Here is a 24,892-nt window from a genome sequence, read left to right on the forward strand (position 1 = left end):
TAATGTACATGGATATATGTTATTTTTATTTCTTTTGAAATTTTATTTTTGAAAATGGTTTTTGAATAGAACTAGTTAACAAGTCCCCCAGTATAATAAAATCAATTGTTAGTTAATAAATACCAGTTTCAAAAAGTACAAAATTTTAATTATTTTAGCACTCCCTTTTACTCTCACATGGCCCAGTTCGGATGATAAATTGTATAGTGTCACCACTTTAAAGACATTTCTCAGAAGTTATTTGAAATCCTTCTGCTTACATCCTATTGGCTAGAATTTAATGATATGGTCACACCTAGCTGTCAGGGAGACTAAGAAACTTGATTGTGGGGTTGCCATGTGCCCAACCAAAAATCCGGAAGATGCAGAGAATAGATACTGGGAGACAAGTAGCATTCTGCCCTACCTTCCCATCCCACATTTGGCTGGCACATATTTTCATAAGACAGACCTGCTGGTTTTAGGGAGAAAATAGTATGGTACCTTTAATATATAGTTTATATTCATCTGAAAAGGAAGCTAAAGAAAGAAATGAATTGGCCGTATAAAATGGAATAATAAATAATCTCAGTTGACTTGGGAGCCACTCTCTGACTGCATTGTCCAACTTCCCTCTTCACCGTACCTGCTATGGTCTGTGTTGAACTTTGGGTCTTGGAGAAGGAGGAAGCCTCAGAAAGTGCAGGTCTGGTATGGTTTCTGGGTGCCTTGAGCTGCACATGACTAGCCACCCACACTGGCCACTCATGGTTTAGACCCACATACCTGAGAGGAAGAGATGTTACAGCCATACTAACTAGGTCCACATTTCAGTAATTAGCCCTCAGCCTGGCCCCTACCATTAAAAAAGAAAAAAAAAAAAAAAAAAGCTTATTGCCTTTAGACAAATTTATATCTGTTTGCTCTGATTATCAGATCTAACTCACTTAAGCTATTCAGATGAAATGTTATATAAGGTTAAGATGGTGGTATTAAGTACAAATATTATTAACATGCTATAATGACACAAACAAGAATTCACTTGCGTTAACCACTTTATGGGAATAATATTTAATATGTTCCTTTTTCTTAGCTAGCTTGTATCATTCACACATTCTTTCTTTCAGTGTGGTTCAAGTTCAGAGAAAATGGAGGCTTTGTTCCCATCAAAATCAAATCAGATTCACAGCCTGTGAAATCCACTCCTGGTGTTTTGCATTCAGAAGCATCACTATAAATGTTCCAGAGTCTAAGACCTCCACCATCTGCTCCATTAGGCACTGGATTTCAGTAGCACTACTTGATTTACTCCCCCCACCCCCCCAGAAAAGCTTAGAATATCCAAGCAACGGTTCAGCCTGAAGCTTCTCCTTGGAATAAGAATGATCAGGCATTCCCTTCCCCTCCAGTGAGCCCTGTACCTTCACGGTCTCTGCACAGGTTTGCACCTTTAGATTTGCATTTTATCAACCTTTGTCTGGTGAGGAATTTTTTTCCTTTTTAAGCCATGGTATGTTTTTTTCTGACTTTGATAGTTGTGTGTTAAATTGAAGCCTTTATTCTATACAACCCCGCTCATCCAAAACATGGATCTTTTGCACATTGTTCTTCAAAGGGTCATTGAAGGCTCTACAAGGTCAATTTCAAAAGATGCTTCACTGGCTCACTTTTTGTGAAAGACCTTGACTACCATGTCCAGGGGTCCATAATTGATCTTCTACAAATCTAGGCTTTTTGTAGCCCTCTTTTAATCATAATAGATGATTTCCAAATCATGTGAACAGTATTTTAAACTGAGTAGATTGTAAGGGGTAACTAAAATGCTTTATCAAAGAATTTTCTTTGATAAAGCAAATCTCCCATATTCAGAGCCAGTACCTTTCATTTAAATACATGGCAATATTCCCCTTGGAATATTTTTTTTAAGGAAAGTAAAGTTTTATCTCAGAAGAGGAATAATTTTATTAAATGAGTTCCCAGAAGCTTAAGTTAAGTATAATACTAACTACTAAAAGGGGGGTTTTGAAGGGGAAGAAGAGGTGGCGATAAATAAGCTCTCTACATATGGTTAATATCTTGGTAAAGTTAGATTCTATTTAATGATGTTTTAATTTTCTTTTATAAGAAAGAAAAATTGTCAGCAATAGCAACATAAATAGAGGCCACAGAAATAAGGGAGCCGGTGGAACATAACACAGAATTGTTGTGTATAGTTTTCTGTTCCTCCACAGTAACAGCCTGCTTTTTCTTTGAGGGTGTATATTTAACTTGGTAATTAAAATTAGCATATTTGTAGCAACTTTAATTTTTTCTGACTTACTCATTCTACCAATTTCCCATTTTCTTTTGCTACTGAATTCTTGTCTGAATTTCTATATTATGTGTTTATCACTGTACTTCTGCTGGGACAGGCCATTAGATGAAGTATTCTGCAGTCATATGAAATTCAGAGCTGTTTTATAATTTCCAAGGGTAAAATTAGCAAAGTCAATTATTCTCCCTTTGGCTTTTCCCTGAAGATATTAGGGGTCTTCAAGGTAATTGCCTTAGGTAACACTTAGATTTTTAAATATCTTTAAGTATAGAAATTGGTATATTAATCCTCTGATAATTGTCTTCTTACAGTTACAGCTGTAGTCACGTAAGTGTGAATTAACAAGATTTTGAATTCAGTAGTGAGTTTAAAAATTAATGCTTGAGTTATCATTCATTTTCAATTATGGGACCTAAGGGCAACTTTTTATTTTAGTACTTCACTGTATAAAGACCCTGAACTAAGAGACCTCAGATGCCTCTTTTTAAGCTATAAATTCCCTGACTCCATTGAAATAAATTGCTCTATGTTGTGTTCATGTAGAACATCACTGAATGCTGAAATGATGGGGTCATGCCAGAATCTAAAATTTTAGTGTTTGAGCATCAAGCTATCAATGAGACATGCTGAATAATTGGGGAAAAATAATAACATGGAAAAGCACTATAATTTAGAAATCTGGCTGACCATTACAGCTTTTCCCTCGTCTGTGTGTTTACTTGTAGACTGGATTTGTATTTTAAGATTAAGCCACAGTGTAAATAAGACTGTGCACATTATTATTTGTCATCTTTTTAAAAAAAAAACAACATAGTGTTTTATATGTACAGTGATGACCCTAGTAAAGAATTTAATTCACCATGTTATTTTTTTTAATCTTTGCAGTGATTTTCATTTAATGGACCTATGATTATACATCTGTGAGTTAGTTAGTTCTGGGGTCTTGTCTAAACATCCCAGAACATTGTCGTGATGTCACTCCTGGGGACCATTCTATTAAGCATTAGTGATTTATATTTCTAAATAACCAGTGGCACAGATGTAGTCCTTGCATAGCTGATGTATTTCCTTATGTTAACTTTGTTTTCCTAAAGGCATAAATATGTTGTTTACAAGGAAGAATTTTGTTTGTATAAATATGCTCAATTTATGCATATAAATCTCCTTTTATACCATCTATATATTTTAATAAAGCAGCTGCTATTGGTTATTTGATGTTTTTCTTATCTGTTATATTAATTTTACTTTCAAGTTCATGTTGAAAAGTGAAACCTAAAAACATACTATGTCATATGAAATTTAAGTTTTTCCCTGTCATATTCATTTAAAATAGACATTATTGTGACCTTGTGTGTTTACAGTCTTGTCATAAGTATTTTACCTGTGGAAATTATTGAATTAATTGCTTTCATCCTCTTTAGTTTGACACCCGGGATTAATGTTCTTTTCTTCATATGACTCAGTCAAGGGTACATTTTCATGACTAGAGTAAATATGTGCAGAATGTAAGTGGGGTGTCATATGTTGTAACGATAAAGGAAACTATCTCCATATCAGAGAGGTCAAAATGCTATTATAAAATTACAATTTCAAAATCCCCAAAATAATTTTTCCAGCTTTTTTCTTATCACATGCTAACATAGCCACATATTAAACAGACATTCTGAGTCTGATTCCTTGTATTTAAAGTAAAAGTGATAAATGTTTGAGATGTGTACTAGAAATAAGAAGACAGGGACTTCCCTGGTGGCGCAGTGGTTAAGAGTATGCCTGCCAATGCAGGGGACACGGGTTCAAGCCCTGGTCCGGGAAGATCCCACATGCCACGGAGCAGCTAAGCCTGTGTGCCACAACTACTGAGCCTGCACTCTAGAGCCAGCGAGCCACAACTACTGAGCCTGCGTGCCACAACTACTGAAGCCCACGCGCCTAGAGCCCATGCTCTGCAAGAAGGGAAGCCACCGCAATGAGAAGCCCGCACACCACAACGAAGAGCAGCCCCCGCTCTCCGTGACTAGAGAAAGCCCACACGCAGCAATGGAGACCCGACGCAGCCATAAATCAATAAATTTTTTAAAAAGGCAAAATATTATGTTCTTTTAAAATGTATTATCTCATTAAAACCTTGAACTTTACCCTTGTGGTGCCATAAAACAATGGAATGAAGTATCTTTTTGTCATAGGAAGGTCAAATGCCATCATGCAAAATGGACACTTCTCTGAGTGTCTGTCAAACCAGAAACCTGAAGACAAGAAAAAAAGAGCAAGAGAAGCATTTCTTCCATATGCCTGGCATTTAAAGAAACCCATTTTTTGAACTCTGTGTTCTACAAAAGTACACCCTCTGAAATGGGTACAGTTGAACCCCACACCGTGGTTGGCCATGAGAGGTAGAAACATACTGATTATGGCAATCTCATTGTATACTTCAGCAACCTCAATTTTTGTAAATCCCTTTTCCCACTTTCTAGAAGTAAAATTAATTAAACCAGCTTTTTTTTTCCTCCAATTTCACTGACATAAATTGCTATTTCTCCAAAGCCAGAGAGAGAAAAAAATGTATTTTCCAGCTTGAGTTATTCAGTACTCTTCTTTTGCCTTTCTAATGATTTTACTCAAGGAATTTCCTGAGTTCAGAGTTTACAAAGTACTAGACAGATGAACAGCTGATTCCTTCCTCTTCATCCTCAGCCACCTGACCCCAGTCTCTTCTCCAACCATCCTTTCTTCACCCAGTAGACTTGTACACAGTGCCCCTTTCTTTGTCTCTTACTGTTCACAACTCAGTTCATTTCACCTTAGACAATCTCCAAAATGTATACACATCCTCTTCAACTGTTTTCCTCCAGTTTTTCATTCTTCTTTTACCTGTTATTTCAGAAAAATTGCCATCCACCGTTTTGCCTTCTCTTTGCTTTTTTCAAGAGGAAAAATAAACCAAGAAACTTGGAGTTGAAGAATACAGAGTAAAGCTTGGTATACTCTTGTGTTAAGAAAAAGGAAAATTATAATTAGAAATGAAATAGGCATAGGAAAGAACCAGTGTCTCTACCCTTACTCTCTTACTAAACCAAATTTCCCTGCAACCAGCAACATTTAAAGATCATTTTAAAAATATTTCCTATTTAGTTTTGTTTTCCAATTTTGTTTAGTTGCAAGTATTGGAAGATTGTGGTTTTCAATCCTATTTTTAATTACAAGTATATGGTATTTCTAATATTATGGGCTAACTAAGCTTTTGTGGGCTGCCCTGGGAACCTAGCCATCTTTTATAGCCTTTTATTTTAGGAAAATGTAGTATAAGCTCCAAAAAATTTACTTATAGATGAAATTCCAAAATGCAGTGCATTTGTAATCTGGTGCCTGCTATATTAAATTAATACTGAATTTCAACACCATAAGCAAAAGAAAATTTAAGAGCATCCAAAAGGATCCATGTGACTAGTTTTCATTACTTTTATTGATATAGCTTTGGTTTTAGCATTTCCATCATTTTCCTCTGAGTTGTAAATACTCAACGAAAAAATTCACTCTAAACCAAAGTTGGCTTACAGGGCCTTAACCCAGGAGCAAATTTTATTTATTTAGCAATAGTGATTGGGGAAGAGCCCTTTTCTGGCAGCTAATGACCTACTGGAGGACTTGTGTGCCCAAGGCAAAGCTGAAGGCCATTAGCGCAGCAGGTCATTAACTGACAAATGCCTGACCCTGAGGTCATTTCTGATATTGTAAACTGAAAACATTAAAGTGGGTTTGTTAGAAAGTATGGCTATGCCAAGGAACTTTCTTTTTAAGAATTTTGGAAAATGCATTAAGTTGTTTGTTGTTATTCATGTGACTTAATTGTCTTTGTTCTTTGTTCAGGTCAGTCAGATATCAGTAAACATCAAAACTATACTGTGTGTCTGTGTTCAATCTTTAGTTTTTAAAGGGCAGTTTCCCTGTTTAGAATATCAGATTAACTACTTCATTACTAAGCAGCTGCACTCTTGTGGATCAATTATGTTTTCATCATATGTTGAGCTTTATAGCACGTATCTATTTTATATTCCTCAGTGATGACATATAAAGCTACAAAGAGGCATGGAAATAGCCCTGAAGTAGAAGTCTGTAGACCTAGTTCCTATCCCTACCTTTTTTTTTTTAAATTCGCCATTTAACATTGGACAGCTCATTTTATCTCTTAGAACTCCAGTTGAGATCTTTTTCTCCAGATTGTTTATCTAATGTGTTAATACTCCATTTTCGAAATGAAATTAGAAACTTCATAATATAGAATATTTAATAGTTATTAAAATTACTACCAAACATTAAAAAAAAACACCTTATATTTTTGAGTATTCACTATGTAGCAGACACTGTTGTGTTTTTTGTGTATTAACCCATTTAATCTCTCCTGAGACAGAGGAAAGGGTTAAATAATTTCCTTGTGGTAATAAATGGTAGAGCTGCTGCCTAAATCCAGGCAGTACGGCTCTGAAATCCTCGTGCTTAGCTAAAGTAGAAGACAAACCAACAACGAACCATGATGCCTTTTTTGCCAGCAATTTTGCAGTTACAGATACTGGAATTTATAATATCTTAAGCAACTAGTGGTTTTTAAATATTGGAATAAACAATACAAACATCAATAGGGCTTTATAAAACATTTTAGAGAAATAACTACTAAGCAAAGGCAACTTGTTTTCTTAGTTTCCTCATCTATAAAATAAAGGCAGCATTATTTCCATCCCCTACCTCCTTGCCAGTGCCAATATTCTGCAATTCTGAGTGTTGTAGGAAAGAGTGTAAACGTACAATATATAACCAGATTCTGACAAGGGCATTAAATATGAAGAGAAAGAAATCAAGAAAAATTGTTAATAAAAATCAAAGGTGTAATAGAGAAACCAAAAAAAATTTTTTTTAATTAATTAATTTTTGGCTGTGTTGGGTCTTCGTTTCTGTGCGAGGGCTTTCTCCAGTTGCGGCGAGCGGGGGCCACTCTTCATCGCAGTGCGCGGGCCTCTCACTGTCGCGGCCTCTCCCGTTGCGGAGCACAGGCTCCAGATGCACAGGCTCAGTAGTTGTGGCTCACGGGCCTAGCCGTTCCGTGGCATGTGGGATCTTCCCGGACCGGAGCACGAACCCGTGTCCCCTGCATTGGCAGGCGGATTCTTAACCACTGCGCCACCAGGGAAGCCCATGTGATGAGAAACTTAGACTTTATTTTTTCAAGTACTTTAAGCCATAAGGTGATATGCAGATGTAAATTTCTGAAAATAGTGTTTGAACAAAGTGGTAACTGTGCAAATTTATTTTGAAATAGTTAAGATTTATACAATGAATTCAAATATTAGAAGAGTATTGGTAATTCAACGAAAATTTTTGTGTACATGTGCTAAGCATTAGAGATAACAGTTTAAAAGTCAGTTGTATATCTTTATAGATTTGAGAATTTCTAACCCAAGGGTATCCATTATTTGATTCAAGGGTACAATGCAGCTAGTCTCAAGTTTCTACTACCTAATTTTTTTAAAGGAGGGGAAAATGTATTATCTAATTTTCTAGAATGCAGTATTTATTAGTAGGGCCAGTTATTTTTAGAATTTCATTGAATCACAGATTTTGAAGAGCTGCGAAGGTATTTGGAAGAAATACAATTACAGTTTTAGACAAGATGCATGGATTTTAATGCATATGAGTCATGCTTTTGTTTCTGTGACTGCCTTTGAAGTGCAGACCTTGGGATGTCTCTAAATTAAAAACATCTGCTTTTCAGTGTGGCAATTTGAAGAGGAACTGATTGTGCTGAAAGGTGAACTGTGTTACCCAAAGGACATGGTATCCCTGGAATTTGCAAGATGTATGTGTGAATTCCAGAAAAATCCTGAAATTTTTAACTCTTTGGCCAATGTGGTCTAAACCAATTTGTTTTCATGAATCTAATAAGATTGAAGCTAATAGTCAGCATCAGTTGATGTAAACCAAGATTGATATGCACTCTAACAGAATATATCCCATAGTACCCAAGAATGATTGTTTTATCCTGCCTCTGTTTACACTCAGTTAATTTACATGTTTTTGTTGTAAAGTGATAAAGAAGTTAACACCTTTACAAATATATTTCAGAATAACAATGTTTAAACTGCATGTCGAAAATTTGAGGACTTTGTTTGCAATTCAGGTGGCTAACCAAAGTATGAGCTATACATGACTTATATCAACATGATGTAAGATAATGGTTCAGACCACAGATCACATCCTGTTTATTGGTGGGTGGTGAAATTGTTTTAGTAAATCACTATCAACACTTTTTTTTTTAATGAAATGCAAAAGAAAATAAGAATAATGAAACTTTTGTTTTATAGAACTTTTCACTCATTTTTGTGCATATGCATGTATGCATGTACTGTGTCGCGATGTAAAATATAGTTCTTACTCTGGGTTACAGTTTAAAAATTTTGAAAGCTGGTACTACTAGGCAGTGTTCTAGCCAACAGCATCCTTTCAGTTGCATGAAATACTGTACTGTGATTCTGGTGTTCTGAAGATTCACATTGTAAACGTCTCAAAACTGGGGTTAACTTTTCAGTAAAATCATACTTGGAAAACCTTAGTTAACATCACTGAGAGGGCACTCAAATGAAGAAGCAGTGAAAGCAAAATGTAGGTTATCAGCTACGTGGGGAAAAGTGTACAGATCATTGAAATGGCAGACATGATTCTCTTCAGAGAAAGTCCAGTCAAAACATGGTTTAACAGTACCCTTAAGTAAAGAGAATATTAACGTGGACCATCCTGAGTCCAACAGACTTCATGTGCAGGAATTCTCATGTTGGAGAAGGTGGAAAATAAAGCAGCTGACTGCTGTATGATAATGACAGACAGAATTGCTTTGTTTCATGACTGAGCATGCAATCCTCAGCAACTATTTACAGTTTTTGTAGCAATGCAAGGTATTTGACACAACCTTTTTTTAACCTACTGGAAAGCATCCTTTTTCTTTATTTCTTCTGAAAAGTTTCATCTTGATGTCAGCATTTTAAATTATCTGCCACTTTTCAGGAACCTAATCATTGTTTAAATAAATAAATGATATTTTTCATTGTTAAGTGACAAACAAGGCCAAAAATCATGCACCTTCATTCAAAAAGTGAACAACTTTTTTGGATTACTTTTGTATTGCTAGTAAAAGAGATCCACATTTTTGGCAAATTGACTATTCCTTACAATTGTTATGAATAAAAAATGTGTGCAGCTGCACATTTAGGTGTTTCTGATCATGGGGCTTACTGTTGATAAAGCACAGATACCTCTTATCTAGATATGCAAACTGAGGCCCAAAGAAGTGATGTGCTGGCCCAAGGTCATGCAGCTCATCTGTGTATTAATCCTCTAGGTGATCAAAGACAAATAAATGGCCTTTATATGGCCATCACTAGTCTCATTAGTACAGTGCCAGGTACATAGTAGGCTATCAGCAAATGTTTCTGAAATGAGTGCACCAGCCAATATAATGTTAAATTTCAACACTTCATACTCAAGCCATTTTCCTGAACTTGTGGACTATTTAAGTTCTATCAGCTGTGATTTTACTTTTCTGGAGTTCACTGAATTTTCGTGAACCATTTTGACAAATGTTACCAGTAGTTAGAGTTTATAAACCAATGTATCAGCTGTTCTAAATTAAAAATTAAGATTACCAATTTGCTTAGTTTTTGCTGCACCTGTCCTACTGGTAGTGCCATTTCTCTCTCTGCTCTTCCCCCTTAGCCAGAAAGAAGTTCCCAGCTCACTAGAACAGATTGCCATCCCTCCCACAAATAAGCACAGCCTTACACATTTGGCAGCATTGAAAAGGCTCCCTTCAAAAAGCCGAGTTAGAAGCTTCTTCCAGAACTCCTGTGAGTTAGTGGTATGTTCACTGCAACAGACCTTTCATCATTGTCTTCATTAAACCTGGTCCTTGTCTGGTAGGAAGGAGTGGAGAGAACCATTCTTTCACAGACTTCATCAATGGCTTATTAAAGCCACTCATTTATATTAATCAGCATGCAGATTAGGGCTCATCTGGGTTGTGTGTGCCCAGGTGGTGGGTGAGTAGATTCACCCCTTATTTGGCCACTGCTTCTGCTCCCTGTGTTCTTCAGAGGTTGCTTCTCCAACGAGGCTGCCAGCCTGGAAGATCTGGCTGGGCACTGAGGACTCTACCTGGAACCAGATAGTTTGCTTAAACCCAGTTTGTAAATGATAAAGTGCTTTACAAATGTTAGATATTATTGGCCTCTATGGGAGAGCACTACTCCTTTACCAGTCCTTCTCTACCTCACCTTGGTAATGTAGGTAAATCTTTCTTCTTTAAAAGCAACTCTCAAATACTTTGTGCTCCATTTGTATGAAGAGGAACGGAAGAGTGAAGCTGACCACTCTGGGTACCATTAGCAGGCTATTCAGCATCCTTTATCTATAAAAGTATTTTTCTGTAAAATATTTTCACTGACAATATAGTTTTTGTGGCTTAAAAAAAAAAATCTTGACAATATCCCTTCAAATGCCAAAGCACTTTGAAAAGAACATATTTACACTAAATCTGTCTTTTGTTCCTCCCAGGATGTATATGAGAATTAATTTTCCCTCAAGGGTGTTTTACCTTTGCTACTGCTTCATGCGTTGCTATTTGTTCCTGGGGATTGGGGGAGGAGTGCAATAGATTTGTGTGTAATTAAATGCCATCAGAACTGCAGATGCGTGCACACACATGACTGTTTCCTTTGCTAGCAGCTGGTAAGAGTACTAAAGACTGAGGGGCTGTGGGTACATTTGCCTCCCAAATAGAGTGATGGATCACACGTTGTCCTGTCATTCCACGCTGTAGTAAGAAATGTCATTAAAATAACCTTCCCAGTGCAAGTTTTTGAAAGACGATTATAAATCTGTAGTAGCCTCCACAGTTTTAGTACACCAAGCAAATTAAGTACATAGCAACCTTTTAAAAGTGAATTAAAGTACAACTGTACTACCTTATGACATCAGCTCAGCTTATGCTGACTTGAGTTTCAGTTGGGCCACATTAGTTTATAATTAACATTTTTCTAAAGATTTAGTTGTATTTTACTTTAAATTTAGGATAGGCGCTCCTTTGCTCAAACCAAAGTGGTCTGGTTTACTAGTGAAACATGTACAGCTCTGTTGAGTCTATTCCATCTGTCAAATGCTGACTGACAGTACTCCTGAATCACATTTATTGAGAAAGGCACAAGTTGTCTGCACAGAATGCTTATCACCACTTACTGATCTTATTTTTGCTAATCCAGAGACTATTGATTGCTATATTCCATAAATCAATTTGTGGACACAGCTTAGCTTGAAGCCTTTCTGAGACTGAAACAGGGTATGCTTCTTCCCGTCCCACCCCCTAGAAGTAGGTTTATTTTATCTGATTATGAAAGCAAGCTAATAAAAGGAGAGAAAATGTAGTACATTATGTACTAAGCAATTGTACATTTAAGCAATTCAGAAAAGTTGAAGAAAAAATTTTAATTAAAAACATCTAGAATCTTACCACTTACAGATTATCATTATTATCAATATTTTGCTGTTTCAGACTTTTTTCTCAGCATATATGAACACATAGATTGACCTCATTTTTGTTTTAAAAATACCTATCATGTTGTTCTGTTTTGTAACCAGCATTTCTTTTTCGTTTCCTTAATAATATGTTATAGAAATCTTTGTATAGCAGTAAGTGAGGGTGTTTTTTGGCCATTTGGTCATTACCAACTCCTACTTCTCTCAATTTCTAATTTTTAAGTTGAGAATTTTATTATAATTATATTATAATATATAATTATATATAATTAATTATATTATGTATAATTAATTATATTAATATATAATATATAATTATATTATAATTTTATTATATAATAATTACAACACCTTTTGTAAGAGTATGTATCACTTTAGTTTTTCAGTTTAAAAAAAATCACTGAATTGTAGTTACCTTTGCCAAAAGATAAAGAAGGAAGCAATTACATATTCCGTTGCAGTTGGTAAAATTTGTCCTGTAAATTAACCATTTAAGAAATTCATTCCAAAGGTCAGTTATATTGGATCTGTAATTGTGCTAAGGTTCAGACACATCTGAATACTACCTATTCCTTATCTTTGATGAGAGGGTAGTGATTAAAATGGGAGAGATCAACAGAGATTGCTGTTTGCTTGAGAACAGCAATTTGATGTCCACTTTCTTTCCTATGCAACCTTCTGTCTGGTAGCCAAAAATGAGGTGGCAGGAGAAACCAGCTCATAACACTGACATTGTGAATGGTTACCACTTCTGGCTCACTGAAATCTAAGGTGTTACTTAAAAGATTGGGAGATAGTGTATGACATTGCTGTAGAGTTAAACACGACACAAATAAAAGAAAAAAGCATATTTGCATTTGCATGTACAGGTAAGCAATTCTGCTATTCTCACAACCTCCAGAAATGCAGAAATGAAGAAACATATCTCCTATTTGATTACTCTCTAGGCAGGTAAACTAAACTTTATAATAATGTTGGTGACAGTCATATAATCTGAAATAATGTTTCAGGATGCAACAAGTCAATGTTACAGAGACCTCTGATTTTGGTTAAAATAGTCTTTTCATGTGTTCTGTTGTTGAATTAAAACCCACTTTTTCTAGTAGAAAGTGTTTGTTTGCCCCCCTGGGCTTGGAACAGAAGTCCTTGGTCTTTCTCTGGAGCACCAAAAAGTCTGGGACGGGGACTCTTAGTCTCAGACAGTCTGGCAGTTGAGCTCTAGATTCTCTTCTGGCTGACGTTATCCTTGCTACCGTTTTAGGTTGCTTGAACAAATCATTCCTCAGTAATCTGAGGGAAGGGAGGAGCTCATTAAGCAAGTGCTTTCTTTTTTTTTTTTTTAATTTATCTTTTGGCTACATTGGGTTTTTGTTGCTGCGCGCGGACTTTTCTCTAGTTGCGGCGAGCAAGGGCTACTGTTCATTGCAGTGCGTGGGCTTCTCTCATTGCAGTGGCTTCTCTTGTTGAGGAGCATGGGCTCTAGGTGCGCAGGCTTCATTAGTTGCAGTACACGGGCCCAGTAGTTGTGGCACGTGGGCCCTAGAGCACGCAGGCTTCAGTAGTTGTGGCACATGGGCTCAGTAGTTGTGGCTCACAGGCTCTAGAGCGCAGGCTCAATAGTTGTGGCGCACGGGCTTAGTTGCTCCGCGGCATGTGGGATCTTCCTGGACCAGCGCTTGAACCCGTGTCCCCTGCATTGGCAGACGGATTCTTAACCACTGAGCCACCAGGGAAGTCCCAGCAGGTGCCTTCTTGGATTTAAGTACAATAGTTATCTAAACAGGTGAATGCCTGTGGTAGTAAACCATGTAATGAAAAAAAAAGATGAGATCATTAAATGGTCTTGTTAACGTATGTATGGGCTGTTAGCCCTGTGGTCTTCCTAGAAATATTTGCAATTTTAAAGGAGGATAATACTTACATCTCTTTTTGGTATAATTTTAAAAGTAAACATTTCAGGCAGTGGAAAGATATTTAAGTGTGTGCTGGATAAGTCACTTTTGCCTGGGACATATTCAACTCCCCTAGGCTAAACTGCTTTTTTTACTCTCTTGCCTTCCTGGACTTGTTAACCTAAGGAAGTCCAAAGCTTTTTCCTTGATGGTTGCTGTTGGCAGTGGAGGTGTATTCTGCTTAAGCAAGGATGGCCGTTTGGAAGTACAGGTCATTTATAAATTATAAACTTGTAAGTACAGATCTACATATATTTGCTAATTGCATTAACAGAAAAAGAATTGGAGAATAAAAAGTTTTTGTTGCTTCTTCCTGGTCTGGAATTTCAGGGAAGTAAAGGAACACTCTGTTTATCCAAAACCAGATCCATTGTTAAAATTAGTGTCGGACTTTCTTTTTGTAAATCCCTCTTCACTTTACCAGTGCTGGTCTCAGACCTCAAACTGTTTCAAAACCATAACATTTCTTAGTGACTGATTGATCTGTATTATGTGTCCAGCCATCAGAGGGATCTTGGGATGTTGCTTGTGTAAACTGTAATCCAATCTGATGCTGTGCATTTAGTTACAGTCTTTCATAGACCTATTGGCAATACTCTATCCTCCTGGATTTGGGAATAGAGCTTATCTGATACCTTCAGGGGGGAAAAAATCCATTCATTTTTCTCTCTTTCCCCACTTAAATAACTCAACACATCTGGTAACACTGTAGGATCATTGTCCTCGCAGTTCCTCTGCAGCTCATATTGCTACAATATTTCTTAAGTATTTGGTTACCTAAAGGGCAATGCGATTAAAAAAAAAAAAAAAGACTTTGTATAGGTCTTACAAATTAACCCATCTGCAGAGCTAGAAAAAAATAATCCCTTTAATCAGCAAAATTTCCATATCGGCAGCCTTGTGTGTGTTATGCAGGATGCATGTAAATATAAATTTGGAGATAAATGCTTATGTGTTAAAATTTTACAGCATATCTTTCTACAAATTAATGTCATTTGCCTCTAAGAAAATGTTTATTAAATCCTAAGTACCTGAGATTGAAGTATCTTGTTGTTTGGGTTTGTATCCTTTGGCTTAATAATGTCTTCAATTACAAGAATGATAAAAGCTGAAACAAAATCCTTTAATTCAGTCAAAACTGAGCTAAATTTTAGGAAGCAAAGAGTGGAAATCTGATACAGGACTGCATAACATAGGAAGCTAAGTATATAAGATACTAAGACTTCTTAAGAAGCGGGTAGGGTTGCCTTGAGGAATTCTTGTTTGAAATGGCTGAACTGAACATTATAATAAATACCACTGTTTCATCCTCTTGAATTAAGATGGTTTATGCAAACAACTCTAAATTGTACAGTAGCTGCAAAGAGACCATTTACTATTTTCTGCTTGTTTTACATTCTGGAACAAGTTCAAAGCTTTTGATTTTGTTTGATTTTTTTTAATAGCCTGGGCCTTGAAAATAATACAGGTTTGATGATACAATTTCAATATTACAGTTCTGTAAAAATTTTCAGTGTTTATGGTACATTTGACCCAGGGGCCCTACACCAAATATATCCACAGTGCATTTTTTTTTTTTTTTTTTTTTTTTTAAGAATTTCACTTTATTTTTTGGCTGTGTTGGGTTTTCGTTTCTGTGCGAGGGCTTTCTCTAGTTGTGGCAAGCTGGGGCTACTCTTCATCGCGGTGCGCGGGCCTCTCACTATCGCAGCCTCTCGTTGCGGAGCACAGGCTCCAGACGCGCAAGCTCAGTAGTTGTGGCACACGGGCTTAGTTGCTCCGCGGCATGTGGGATCTTCCCAGACCAGGGCTCGAACCCGTGTCCCCTGCATTGGCAGGCAGATTCTCAACCACTGCGCCACCAGGGAAGCCCCCACAGTGCATTTTTAGTACAACAGAATGAACACGTTAGAAAGGTTGCTTTTCTCTCTGTATTACGTATGAAAATTAGCATTGTGATGCCTCCCAGAACGGGGATATTGAAAAAGTATCCACCTGACAGAAATAAACATTCAGCAAATAAATTGGGTTAAGATTTCATTAGTTATCTGAGGGACTTCCCTGGTAGCGCAGTGGTTAAGAATCCGCCTGCCAATGCAGGGCACACGAGTTCGATCCCCGGTCCGGGAAGATCCCACATGCCGTGGAGCAGCTAAGCCCATGCGCCACAACTACTGAGCCTGCACTCTAGAGCCCGTGTGCCACAACTACTGAAGCCCGTGCACCTAGAGCCCGTGCACCACAACAAGAGAAGCCACCGCAATGAGAAGACCGCACACCGCAACGAAGAGTAGCCCCCATTCGCCGCAACTAGAGAAACCTCACGCGCAGCAACGGAGGCCCAACGCGGCCAAAAATAAATTAATTAAAAAAAAAATTTTCATTAGTTATCTGAAATTTAAGCTTATGTTCAATATGGCTATTACTGGATTTTCACGTATATTAAATGCTATGCTTACAAGATTTTTTTTTTTTTTTGCTTGAATTATGATGGGAAGTATTGGATCACAGCTCTAATATCCAGGTGGGCAATGCCATTTGCCAGGATCTTTGCACATAACCCCATTTTTTTTTTCTATCAAGCATAATACTGCCTTGCTACTAAGCCTTGTGAAGCATTCTGAGGTAAAAATAGGGATACATTTTTTAAATTATTTCTTTTGATTTTTTTCTTGTTTTTTAGGTTGTGGAACTTTTAGCAAGTGCTCTTATGGATTTGGTACAAGGAGTATACCATGAAAATTCTACTTCAGCAAAGGTAAAGATTTGGTAGTCATTATAAAATGTTAGGTTAAAAACCCTCGTGGCAAAAGTAGAATTGACAAGCAAAAATATCATTCTTGTTTTGTGTTTAAATTGTTCGTGACATTTTTTTAGATTAGTGTTTTGGCTACAAATTCATGGTCCTATGCTTTGCACATAGCAGATTTAGCCAATTAAAACAACCTCTTACCCTCTGGCTGGATTCAAAGTCTGTTCAATCTGCAGCAGCCCAGAAGACAACAAGATGCTGTGGCTGGCAGGTAGCACTGTCAAAAAGGCAGGCAGGCTGGAGAAGCAGCTCACGCTGAGGTGGCTGGACCCAGCCTTTCCTCAGGAGAAGGGGCTTTCCATGTCCCAAAAGAGTGGACACGGTCCCAAGAAGGTGACTGTTGGGGGCATGAGGGAGGAATGTCTTTTATATCCAAGATCCAGAATTTACTGCATTATTAAATTCTCTGTGATAAGATGTAAGATGATTGCACAGTTGGATTATTTTGATTAATTTTATAGATCTAGAATTAAGGTTTTTTGACTCATTTAGCAGGACATCTCAAAAAGGGTTACGTTTTATTTCCTTAAAATGCAGTTATTTCATTTCAGCAGGATATTGAATGTGAAGCAATTGCTTCATTGACCAGCACCATCAGTTAACATGTTATATGATATTATAAGGGACTCCTATATTAGTGTTTCATTATTCTAACTTCTTTAGCTTCTGTATTAGCAAGATTTCACTCACTGCAAATTAGAAAAAAATATGCATGTATGCACATCTTAAGTTTTTGACATTTCTATTTGAAAAAAGAAAGACAAATTTTACTGGAAGTGAAACATAGGGCATGAGCAACTTGGATATGAAATTTAAAATTTAAAAGTATAACCCAGGGATTCTGGATGGTTCAGAGAGTGGTTAGTGAAATATGAAGAATTATACCTTGAACATCTGCTAACATTTGGTTCAGGGAGCCATAGTTCCTGGCAGGCATATCGAACTTCACCTAAGCAGCATAGTGCTGTGTGGGGACCTGGCAGGGTATATGACCACAGTAGACCCCCTTTGCTGTGTTTTTCAAAAACATACCATAGTTCTCTACCATGGCTGAAGGTTAATAGGAGATTGTAAAATGGAGGACTCCTGGTCTAGTCCCACTCATAAAAAGACACCTTGTATATAGTATGATGAAGACAATGGTAGGTAAGCAAATAACACTGTGGTAAGTAATTCACCTGTTTCTTCCTTAAAGTCTTCACAGTAATCCTGCTAGCAGAGACTGCTGCTCTCCCCATTTTACATCTGCGAAAACTGAGGCTTAGAAAAGATTAAGTAATGTGCCCATAGTCATACAACTTGTTAGTTGAGATTGAACTTCAGAGCTCAGGCTCTTAACCTCTCATTCACTGCCTCTGTAACCTTAATGAAACTTGATATGCTAGCATGCCTCTGCCATACCTGAGATCCTACCATATATGATGATTACAGTGACCTCTTCTGGCAGCTGAAGCATTGTTTTCCCCCCAGGATATTTCTAAGGTGTTCAGTTTAGTTCCATATAAGATATTAATGTTTTATAGTTAAATATCTGTTAAGTTTTAAGTGAAAGTATTATTGTTGATTTTAAGGTTCTTGACTTATTCACTCTTACCATTTGTCCACTATAATTACTCCAGTTTATTAATAATTTTGTGAACATTTGTTAAGTACTTTTTATATTTCAAGCAGACCTACTAGCAACAACAATAAAAATGCTTAGCACTTCACAGTTTGCTTATACTTTCTTTCTACATAATCACCTATGAAAAGGGTGACATTTGTTGGTACCCATTTTATACAGGAAAAGCCTAAAATTCAGAGATGACAAATGCCAAGAAAGCATAGTGTCTGGAAATTGTTAATGCATGTTTGACAGTGACATGATCTGAACCCAGGTTTTTTGACTCCAAGTCCTATATAATCTCTTTCTTCCTGCGAAAGAGAAGAAAGGCAGCAGCAAAGTCTTTGAAGGACTGTTGATCATACATGAACCATCACTTAGCAAGCACCAGTTGCTGACTTTGATTATCTAATTTAAGTTTTACTCAAAAGACTCTAGCAATGCTTTGTCATCTGCCCTCTTTCCCCACCACCTTCCCAAACACAGTCCTTTCAAACACTTGAGAACTTTTTTAAGCAGTTACATTTCTGAATATAGCCAAACCATTTAAAGAGCTGTTCTTTTTTTATAACGGAAACAAAAATGCATAGTTGAACTGAAGCAGTGGGAGTGCTTCTTGATGCCTCCATTTGCTCTTTAGGTCCAATTTAGGTTAACCACATTTCCCTTCCTAACCAGAAATATTCTGAGCTTTTTTTTTTCCCCCTTCTGCGTGCACTTGCCATTACAGTGGCTGTTCAGAATCTGGTTTTTCTAACTTGGCCCAGGAATCATTTCAGAGGCAGAGAGAGCACTGCCCCCCACATGGAGTGCCTTCAAGGTTTTCATGTTCTGACAAGATTGGGAAGCAGCCACAAGTGGAGGTCATGTGGGAAGTGAGTTGCACAACCTCCGTAGCCTGGGGCCAATTCAGTACACAAAAGAATTGCTTTGTGATTTAAAATAAGCTGCAAACCGTTTCATCTCTCCAGGGATAAGAGGATACAATAGTGGTCTGTTTTCTATATGGCTACTTAATACAGTGATAGAGAAGCTGGGTAGTATAAAAATAGCTTTCTGTGGAGTAGTATCTCTGTGACTAGGGTAGATGCATTAAAGCAAATGGAGGGGAATTGTAACTGAATATGTTAGAAATCACCTTCTCCAGAAGTTTGTAGAGTAATTACCTAATCCTCCTTAAAACTCTGAAAATTTATGTGACTTATGTTAGTAATACTTAACAGATTGTACGTAAATTGGGATTCAGTGTTATTTAGGAAATTCATCCTTGTTCTGTCCATTGAGAAATAACATTTTTATTTTTGCATTTGCTAGTTTGTGAACCATTTCTTCCTTGAAATAAAAATTAGCCATTGTGCTTTCTTTAGTGTTTATATCTCCCTTCCCTTTACCTGCTTTTTCTTTTTTTGTTAGCTAATTGAAGAAAGAAGCACATCAAATAGAAAAAGTGCACTTTAAATGGTCGTTTGCCATCCTAAGAGTTCCCTAGTCATTGTATTCGTATTACTGTGCATGCTGAATATTTTACATTTTAGCAAAATTTGCTTTGATTCCATAGGCCATTATATCTAAAATCTTTTTAACACAATTACCTTATTATTATAACTTGTTTTCTAATTAGAAAAGTAAATACATGTTCATTAAATACAACTTGAAAGTACAAAAAAGGTCAAGAGGAAAATAAAAATTATTTTATATAAGCCATCCCCCAGAAATGAATCATGATTACATTCTAGTGTATTTCCTTCTAGATTTCATTCTATATTTCTCCCATTTTTGAGTTATTATTGTACATATAATTTTTCATCCTGATTTACTCTCCAGGATAGTCATTTTTGTTATTAAAAGTCTTCAAAAATATTTAATGGCTGTTTAATATTTCTTCATACTACTGTACTATAATTTACTGAACCAGTCCACAGTTTTTGGACACTTACCTTGTGGTTTTTTTTCCTAATTTAAACAATATTGTGATAAACAGTTTAGTGTACATAACTTTACTCTATTTCATACTATTTGCTAAAAAAAAATCTGAAAGTGAGATCCTTGAATTTAAAAAGTAAGAATATTTTCAATATATCCCTATACAGAAAAGGACTACTGTCCTTAGAAAAACTGCTTGTAAGGTTGGCCCTTGGATTTTAGGGATGTTTCCACCATTCTCTAACTGATAAGGGCAGTTCACTGTACCTAAATTGTCTCTGCAAACAATGTTATTTATACTGATCACCTGCTTCCCTTCTGGGAGTCTGGAATTTTGATACATGCTAGGCAGAGGTTCCCTACATCACCAATTCCAACAAAAACTCTGAAAACTGAGTCTCCAGTGAATATCCCTGCTAGACAGCATTTCACATGTGTTTTCATACATGTTAATTCTTGGAGGAATTAATCCCATCCTGTGTGACTCCACTGGTAGAGGAAGGATTCTTAGAAGCTTACACCTGGTTTCCTCCAGACTTCATCTCTGCACCTTTTTCCTTTGCTGGTTTTACTTTGTATCCTTTTTCTGTAATAAACTACACCTGTGTGTTCAACTATATTCTAAGTCCTGTGTATCCTCCTCACAAACCATCAAACCTGGGGGTGATCTTGGGGATCCCAACACACTCTTTTTCTGATTTTTTATTGTTTATTTCCCATCCACTCCTGCTCCCTCCTTAGGAATCTAATCAAGGTCCTCTGCAAGGCATGTGTCTTCAACCCATCTTGTGTTGAGATGGAGAACAGCAGACTTCTTCCCTATTTTCAGAGGTTCTGCTCATGTTAGTTTGGTCCCAGTCTCAGGAAAGTGAGAGCGTTTTAAAGAGAATCCAATTGTCTTGGAAAAGAACTGATTTTAACAGAGTCACTGAAATTGTAAAGATCCGTTCTATTTTTTTCTAAACACATTATATTTCCAGTAGATTATTCTCTTATGAGGAATATCATTGTTTTTGTGGGGCAAGATAACTTCTATCCACTTATTTGTTTTATCTTACTCTTTTTTTAAAGATTTTTTTGATGTGGACCCTTTTTTTAAAAAAATAAATTTATTTAAATAAATAAATAAATAAATTTATTTATTTATTTATTTATTTCTTATTTATGGCTGCATTGGGTCTTCGTTGCTGTGCACGGGATTTCTCTAGTTGCGGCAAGCAGGGGCTACTCTTCATTGCGGTGTGCGGACTTCTCATTGTGGTGGCTTCTCATTGCGGAGCGCACGCTCTAGGCGCGTGGGCTCAGTAGTTGTGGCACACGGGCTTTGTTGCTCCGCGACATGTGGGATCTTCCCGGACCAAGGATCGAACCCGTGTCCCCTGCATTGGCAGGCGGATTCTTAACCACTGCGCCACCATATTAAGGAGAATGTGATATTTGAGACAGACATTTAAGGATAGGAAGGATGTCTACTGATGGCATCCTTGAGGAGAAGGATGGCATTTCAAGCAGAAGAAACAGCATGATCAAAAGTAGGGAAGCATACGTAAGATCAGGGATTTCTCCATGTTAGAATAAAGGAATAGTGAGAAGACTGGAAAAGTAGGTTTTGTCATATGCAAGAAGACTCATAATGCTGGAATGTAGAGCTAATATCCTTTTTAGTAATTGAGATAAGAGAGAGAATGAAGGTTTTTAAACATAGTAATTACATGATCATATTAACCTTTGGGGAAGTTAATTCAGCATGGCTTACAGGAGATTGGAGGGAAATGAGAACAGTTAGAAAGCCAAAATAATGATGAAGGTCAGAGGTGCTCTTCTCCCACTTCGACGTGGTTGGCCCCTTCTTGATATTCATATCTCTACATCGGTATCATCTTCTCAGAGAGATGACCCACCCCCAATCTAAAGTAGCCACCCTACTTAATTCTCTTTATCTTAATCACAGTAGCCACCATCTGATGTTTTTCTTATTGTTTACTTTCAGTCTCCTCCTACAAGAATATAAACTCCATGGGAGGAAGGATTTTGTTTACCATAGTATTCCCAATATCAGCACAGTGCCTAGCACATTAGTAGTAGCCCAAAAATATTTGTTAAATTAATGATATAGAAAAGCCTAGAATGCTTGGAATGGAAGATTTTTCTCATTTTTCTGACAGTTTTATTGGTGTAAGTAAGCTGCAAATATTTAAAGTACACTGTCTGATATGTTTTGATATATGTGTGCACCAATGAAGCTATCATCACAATCAAGATAATAAATATATACATCACTCCTTGCTGCAAAAGCAGTGGATCCCCCAAACTCAGTGTTTGTTAGCTGTAACATAAATCCACTGAAGGCATAGCATCCTTCTGAGCCCATTGCATTGCCCCTGCAGGATTTGGGGTAAAGGATAACCAACACAAATATGCTAATACACATGCTTCTTCCCGTGCCATAAATAATAAAGTCCTTTATCTCTGAACCAGGAGTCTTATGTCTTCTGTTAGCATCCACAAAACAGCAAAACAGTAACAGACTAACTCACTAGGTTGTATGTATGTAGGATAAAAGCAAATCCCAGATCCAACAACTAGACCCTCCAGTATAATGTTGAAGTGGTGAGAATGGACATCCTTGCTTTCCTCCTGATGCTAGGAGGAAAACATTCAATATCTGACCACTATTAAGTATGATGTTAGCTGCAGGTTTTGGTTTTGGTTTTGGTTTTGATAGAGGCTCCTCATTAATGAATACGTTCCCTTATATTCTTAATTTCCTGAGGGTTTTTTATCAGAAATTAATGTTAGGTTTTGACCATTTTTATTTCTGGAGCTATTGAGGTGATCATATATATATATATTTTTTTTTTAGTTTTCTTCTCTTTTGGGATTTTCTTTTTTAGTCTGTTAATATGGTGACTTAATTGATTGATTTTCAAATGTTAAATCAGCCTTGCATTCCTGGAATAAACCTCACTTGATCATGATGCAGTCACCCTTTTCTATATTGTTGGATTTGATACTCTAAAATTCTGTTAATGTTTACATTTTTATTCGTGAGGAATGAGGTGTGCTATTTTCAGTTCTTTGTAATGTCTTTTGTCAATAGCAAGATAATGCTGGCCTCAAAATGAATTGGGAAATATTTCCTCTTTGATTTTTTGAAAGATTTTGTGTAGAATTAGTACTGTTTCTTCCTTACATATTTGATAGAATTCACTAATGAAACCATCTGGATCTTTCTTTATGGGAAAGTTTTTGTGTGTTTTTTTTTTTTTCTACTACAAATTCAATTGTTTAAAAGTATCCTACTATTTAGGTTATGTATTTCTTCTTGAGAAGATTTTGGTAGTTTGTGCCCTGCAACGAAACTCTATTTAATTTAAGTTGTCAAATTTATTGGCCTAAAGTTCTTCATAATATTCCCATATTATCCTTTTAATATCTGTAGAATTTGCAGTAATGTCACTTCTCTCATTCCTGATACTGGTAATTTGTATCTTCTCTCTAATTTTCCTAGAGGCTTAACAGTATTATTGATCTCAGAGCACCAGCTTTTGGTTTCATTGACTTTCTCTATTTTTTCTCCTTTCTTTTACATTGATTTTTTCACTCTGAGTTTTACAATAATCTCTTTCCTTTTGATTGCTTTGGTTTTATTTCCTCTTCTTTTTTTATTTTTTTAAGCTGAAATCATGTATTTGAACTCTGATTTCTTTTCTTATATGGTATTTAGTGCAATGAATTTCCGTCTAAGTGCTACTTTAGTGGCATCCCACAAATTTCCATTATGTTGTTTTTCATTTCCATTCAGTTCAAGCTACTTACTAATTTCTCTTTTCTCTTCCTTAGACTCATGGATTATTTTACAGTTTGTTATTTAGTTTCCAAATATTTGGGGATTTTACGGATGTCTTTCTGTTACTGATTTATAATACCATTGTGACTAGGGAACATTTTATATGGTTTGAATTATTTTAAATTTACTGAGAGTTGTTTTATGGCCCAGATATGAACTATCCCGGTAAATGTTTTATATTCACTTAAAAAGAATATGTAGATGACATGATACTATACATAGAAAATCCTAAAGATGCCACCAGAAAACTACTAGAGCTAATCAATGAATTTGGTAAAGTAGCAGGATACAAAATTAATGCACAGAAATCTCTTGCATTCCTATACACTAATGATGAAAAATCTGAAAGTGAAATTAAGAAAACACTCCCATTTACCATTACAACAAAAAGAATAAAATATCTAGGAATAAAACTACCTAAGGAGACAAAAGACCTGTATGCAGAAAATTATAAGACACTGATGAAAGAAATTAAAGATGATACAAATAGATGGAGAGCTATACCATGTTCCTGGATTGGAAGAATCAACATTGTGAAAATGACTATACCACCCAAAGCAATCTACAGATTCAATGCAATCCCTATCAAACTACCACTGGCATTTTTCACAGAACTAGAACAAAAAATTTCACAATTTGTATGCAAACACAAAAGACCCCGAATAGCCAAAGCAATCTTGAGAAAGAAAAACGGAGCTGGAGGAATCAGACTCCCTAACTTCAGACTATACTACAAAGCTACAGTAATCAAGATGGTATGGTACTGGCACAAAAACAGAAATATAGATCAATGGAACAGGATAGAAAGCCCAGAGATAAACCCATGCACATATGGTCACCTTATCTTTGATAAAGGAGGCAAGAATATACAGTGGAGAAAAGACAGTCT

General features: G+C 36.5%; 1 protein-coding gene across 4 annotated transcripts in view; it reads left to right on the plus strand.

The window, feature by feature from the left end:
• The window catches only part of PDSS2 (decaprenyl diphosphate synthase subunit 2), a 285,207-nt gene that overhangs the window by 172,761 nt on the left and 87,554 nt on the right, over positions 1-24,892 (plus strand). For all 4 annotated transcript variants that reach the window (XM_007190653.2, XM_007190652.3, XM_057527999.1 and 1 more), the window contains exon 4: positions 16,499-16,573. In XM_007190653.2, coding sequence (XP_007190715.1) covers positions 16,499-16,573 — 75 coding nt within the window. The remainder of the gene's footprint in view (positions 1-16,498; positions 16,574-24,892) is intronic.

Source organism: Balaenoptera acutorostrata, chromosome 14 (genome assembly GCF_949987535.1).
Source record: "Balaenoptera acutorostrata chromosome 14, mBalAcu1.1, whole genome shotgun sequence".
NCBI lineage: Eukaryota > Metazoa > Chordata > Mammalia > Artiodactyla > Balaenopteridae > Balaenoptera > Balaenoptera acutorostrata.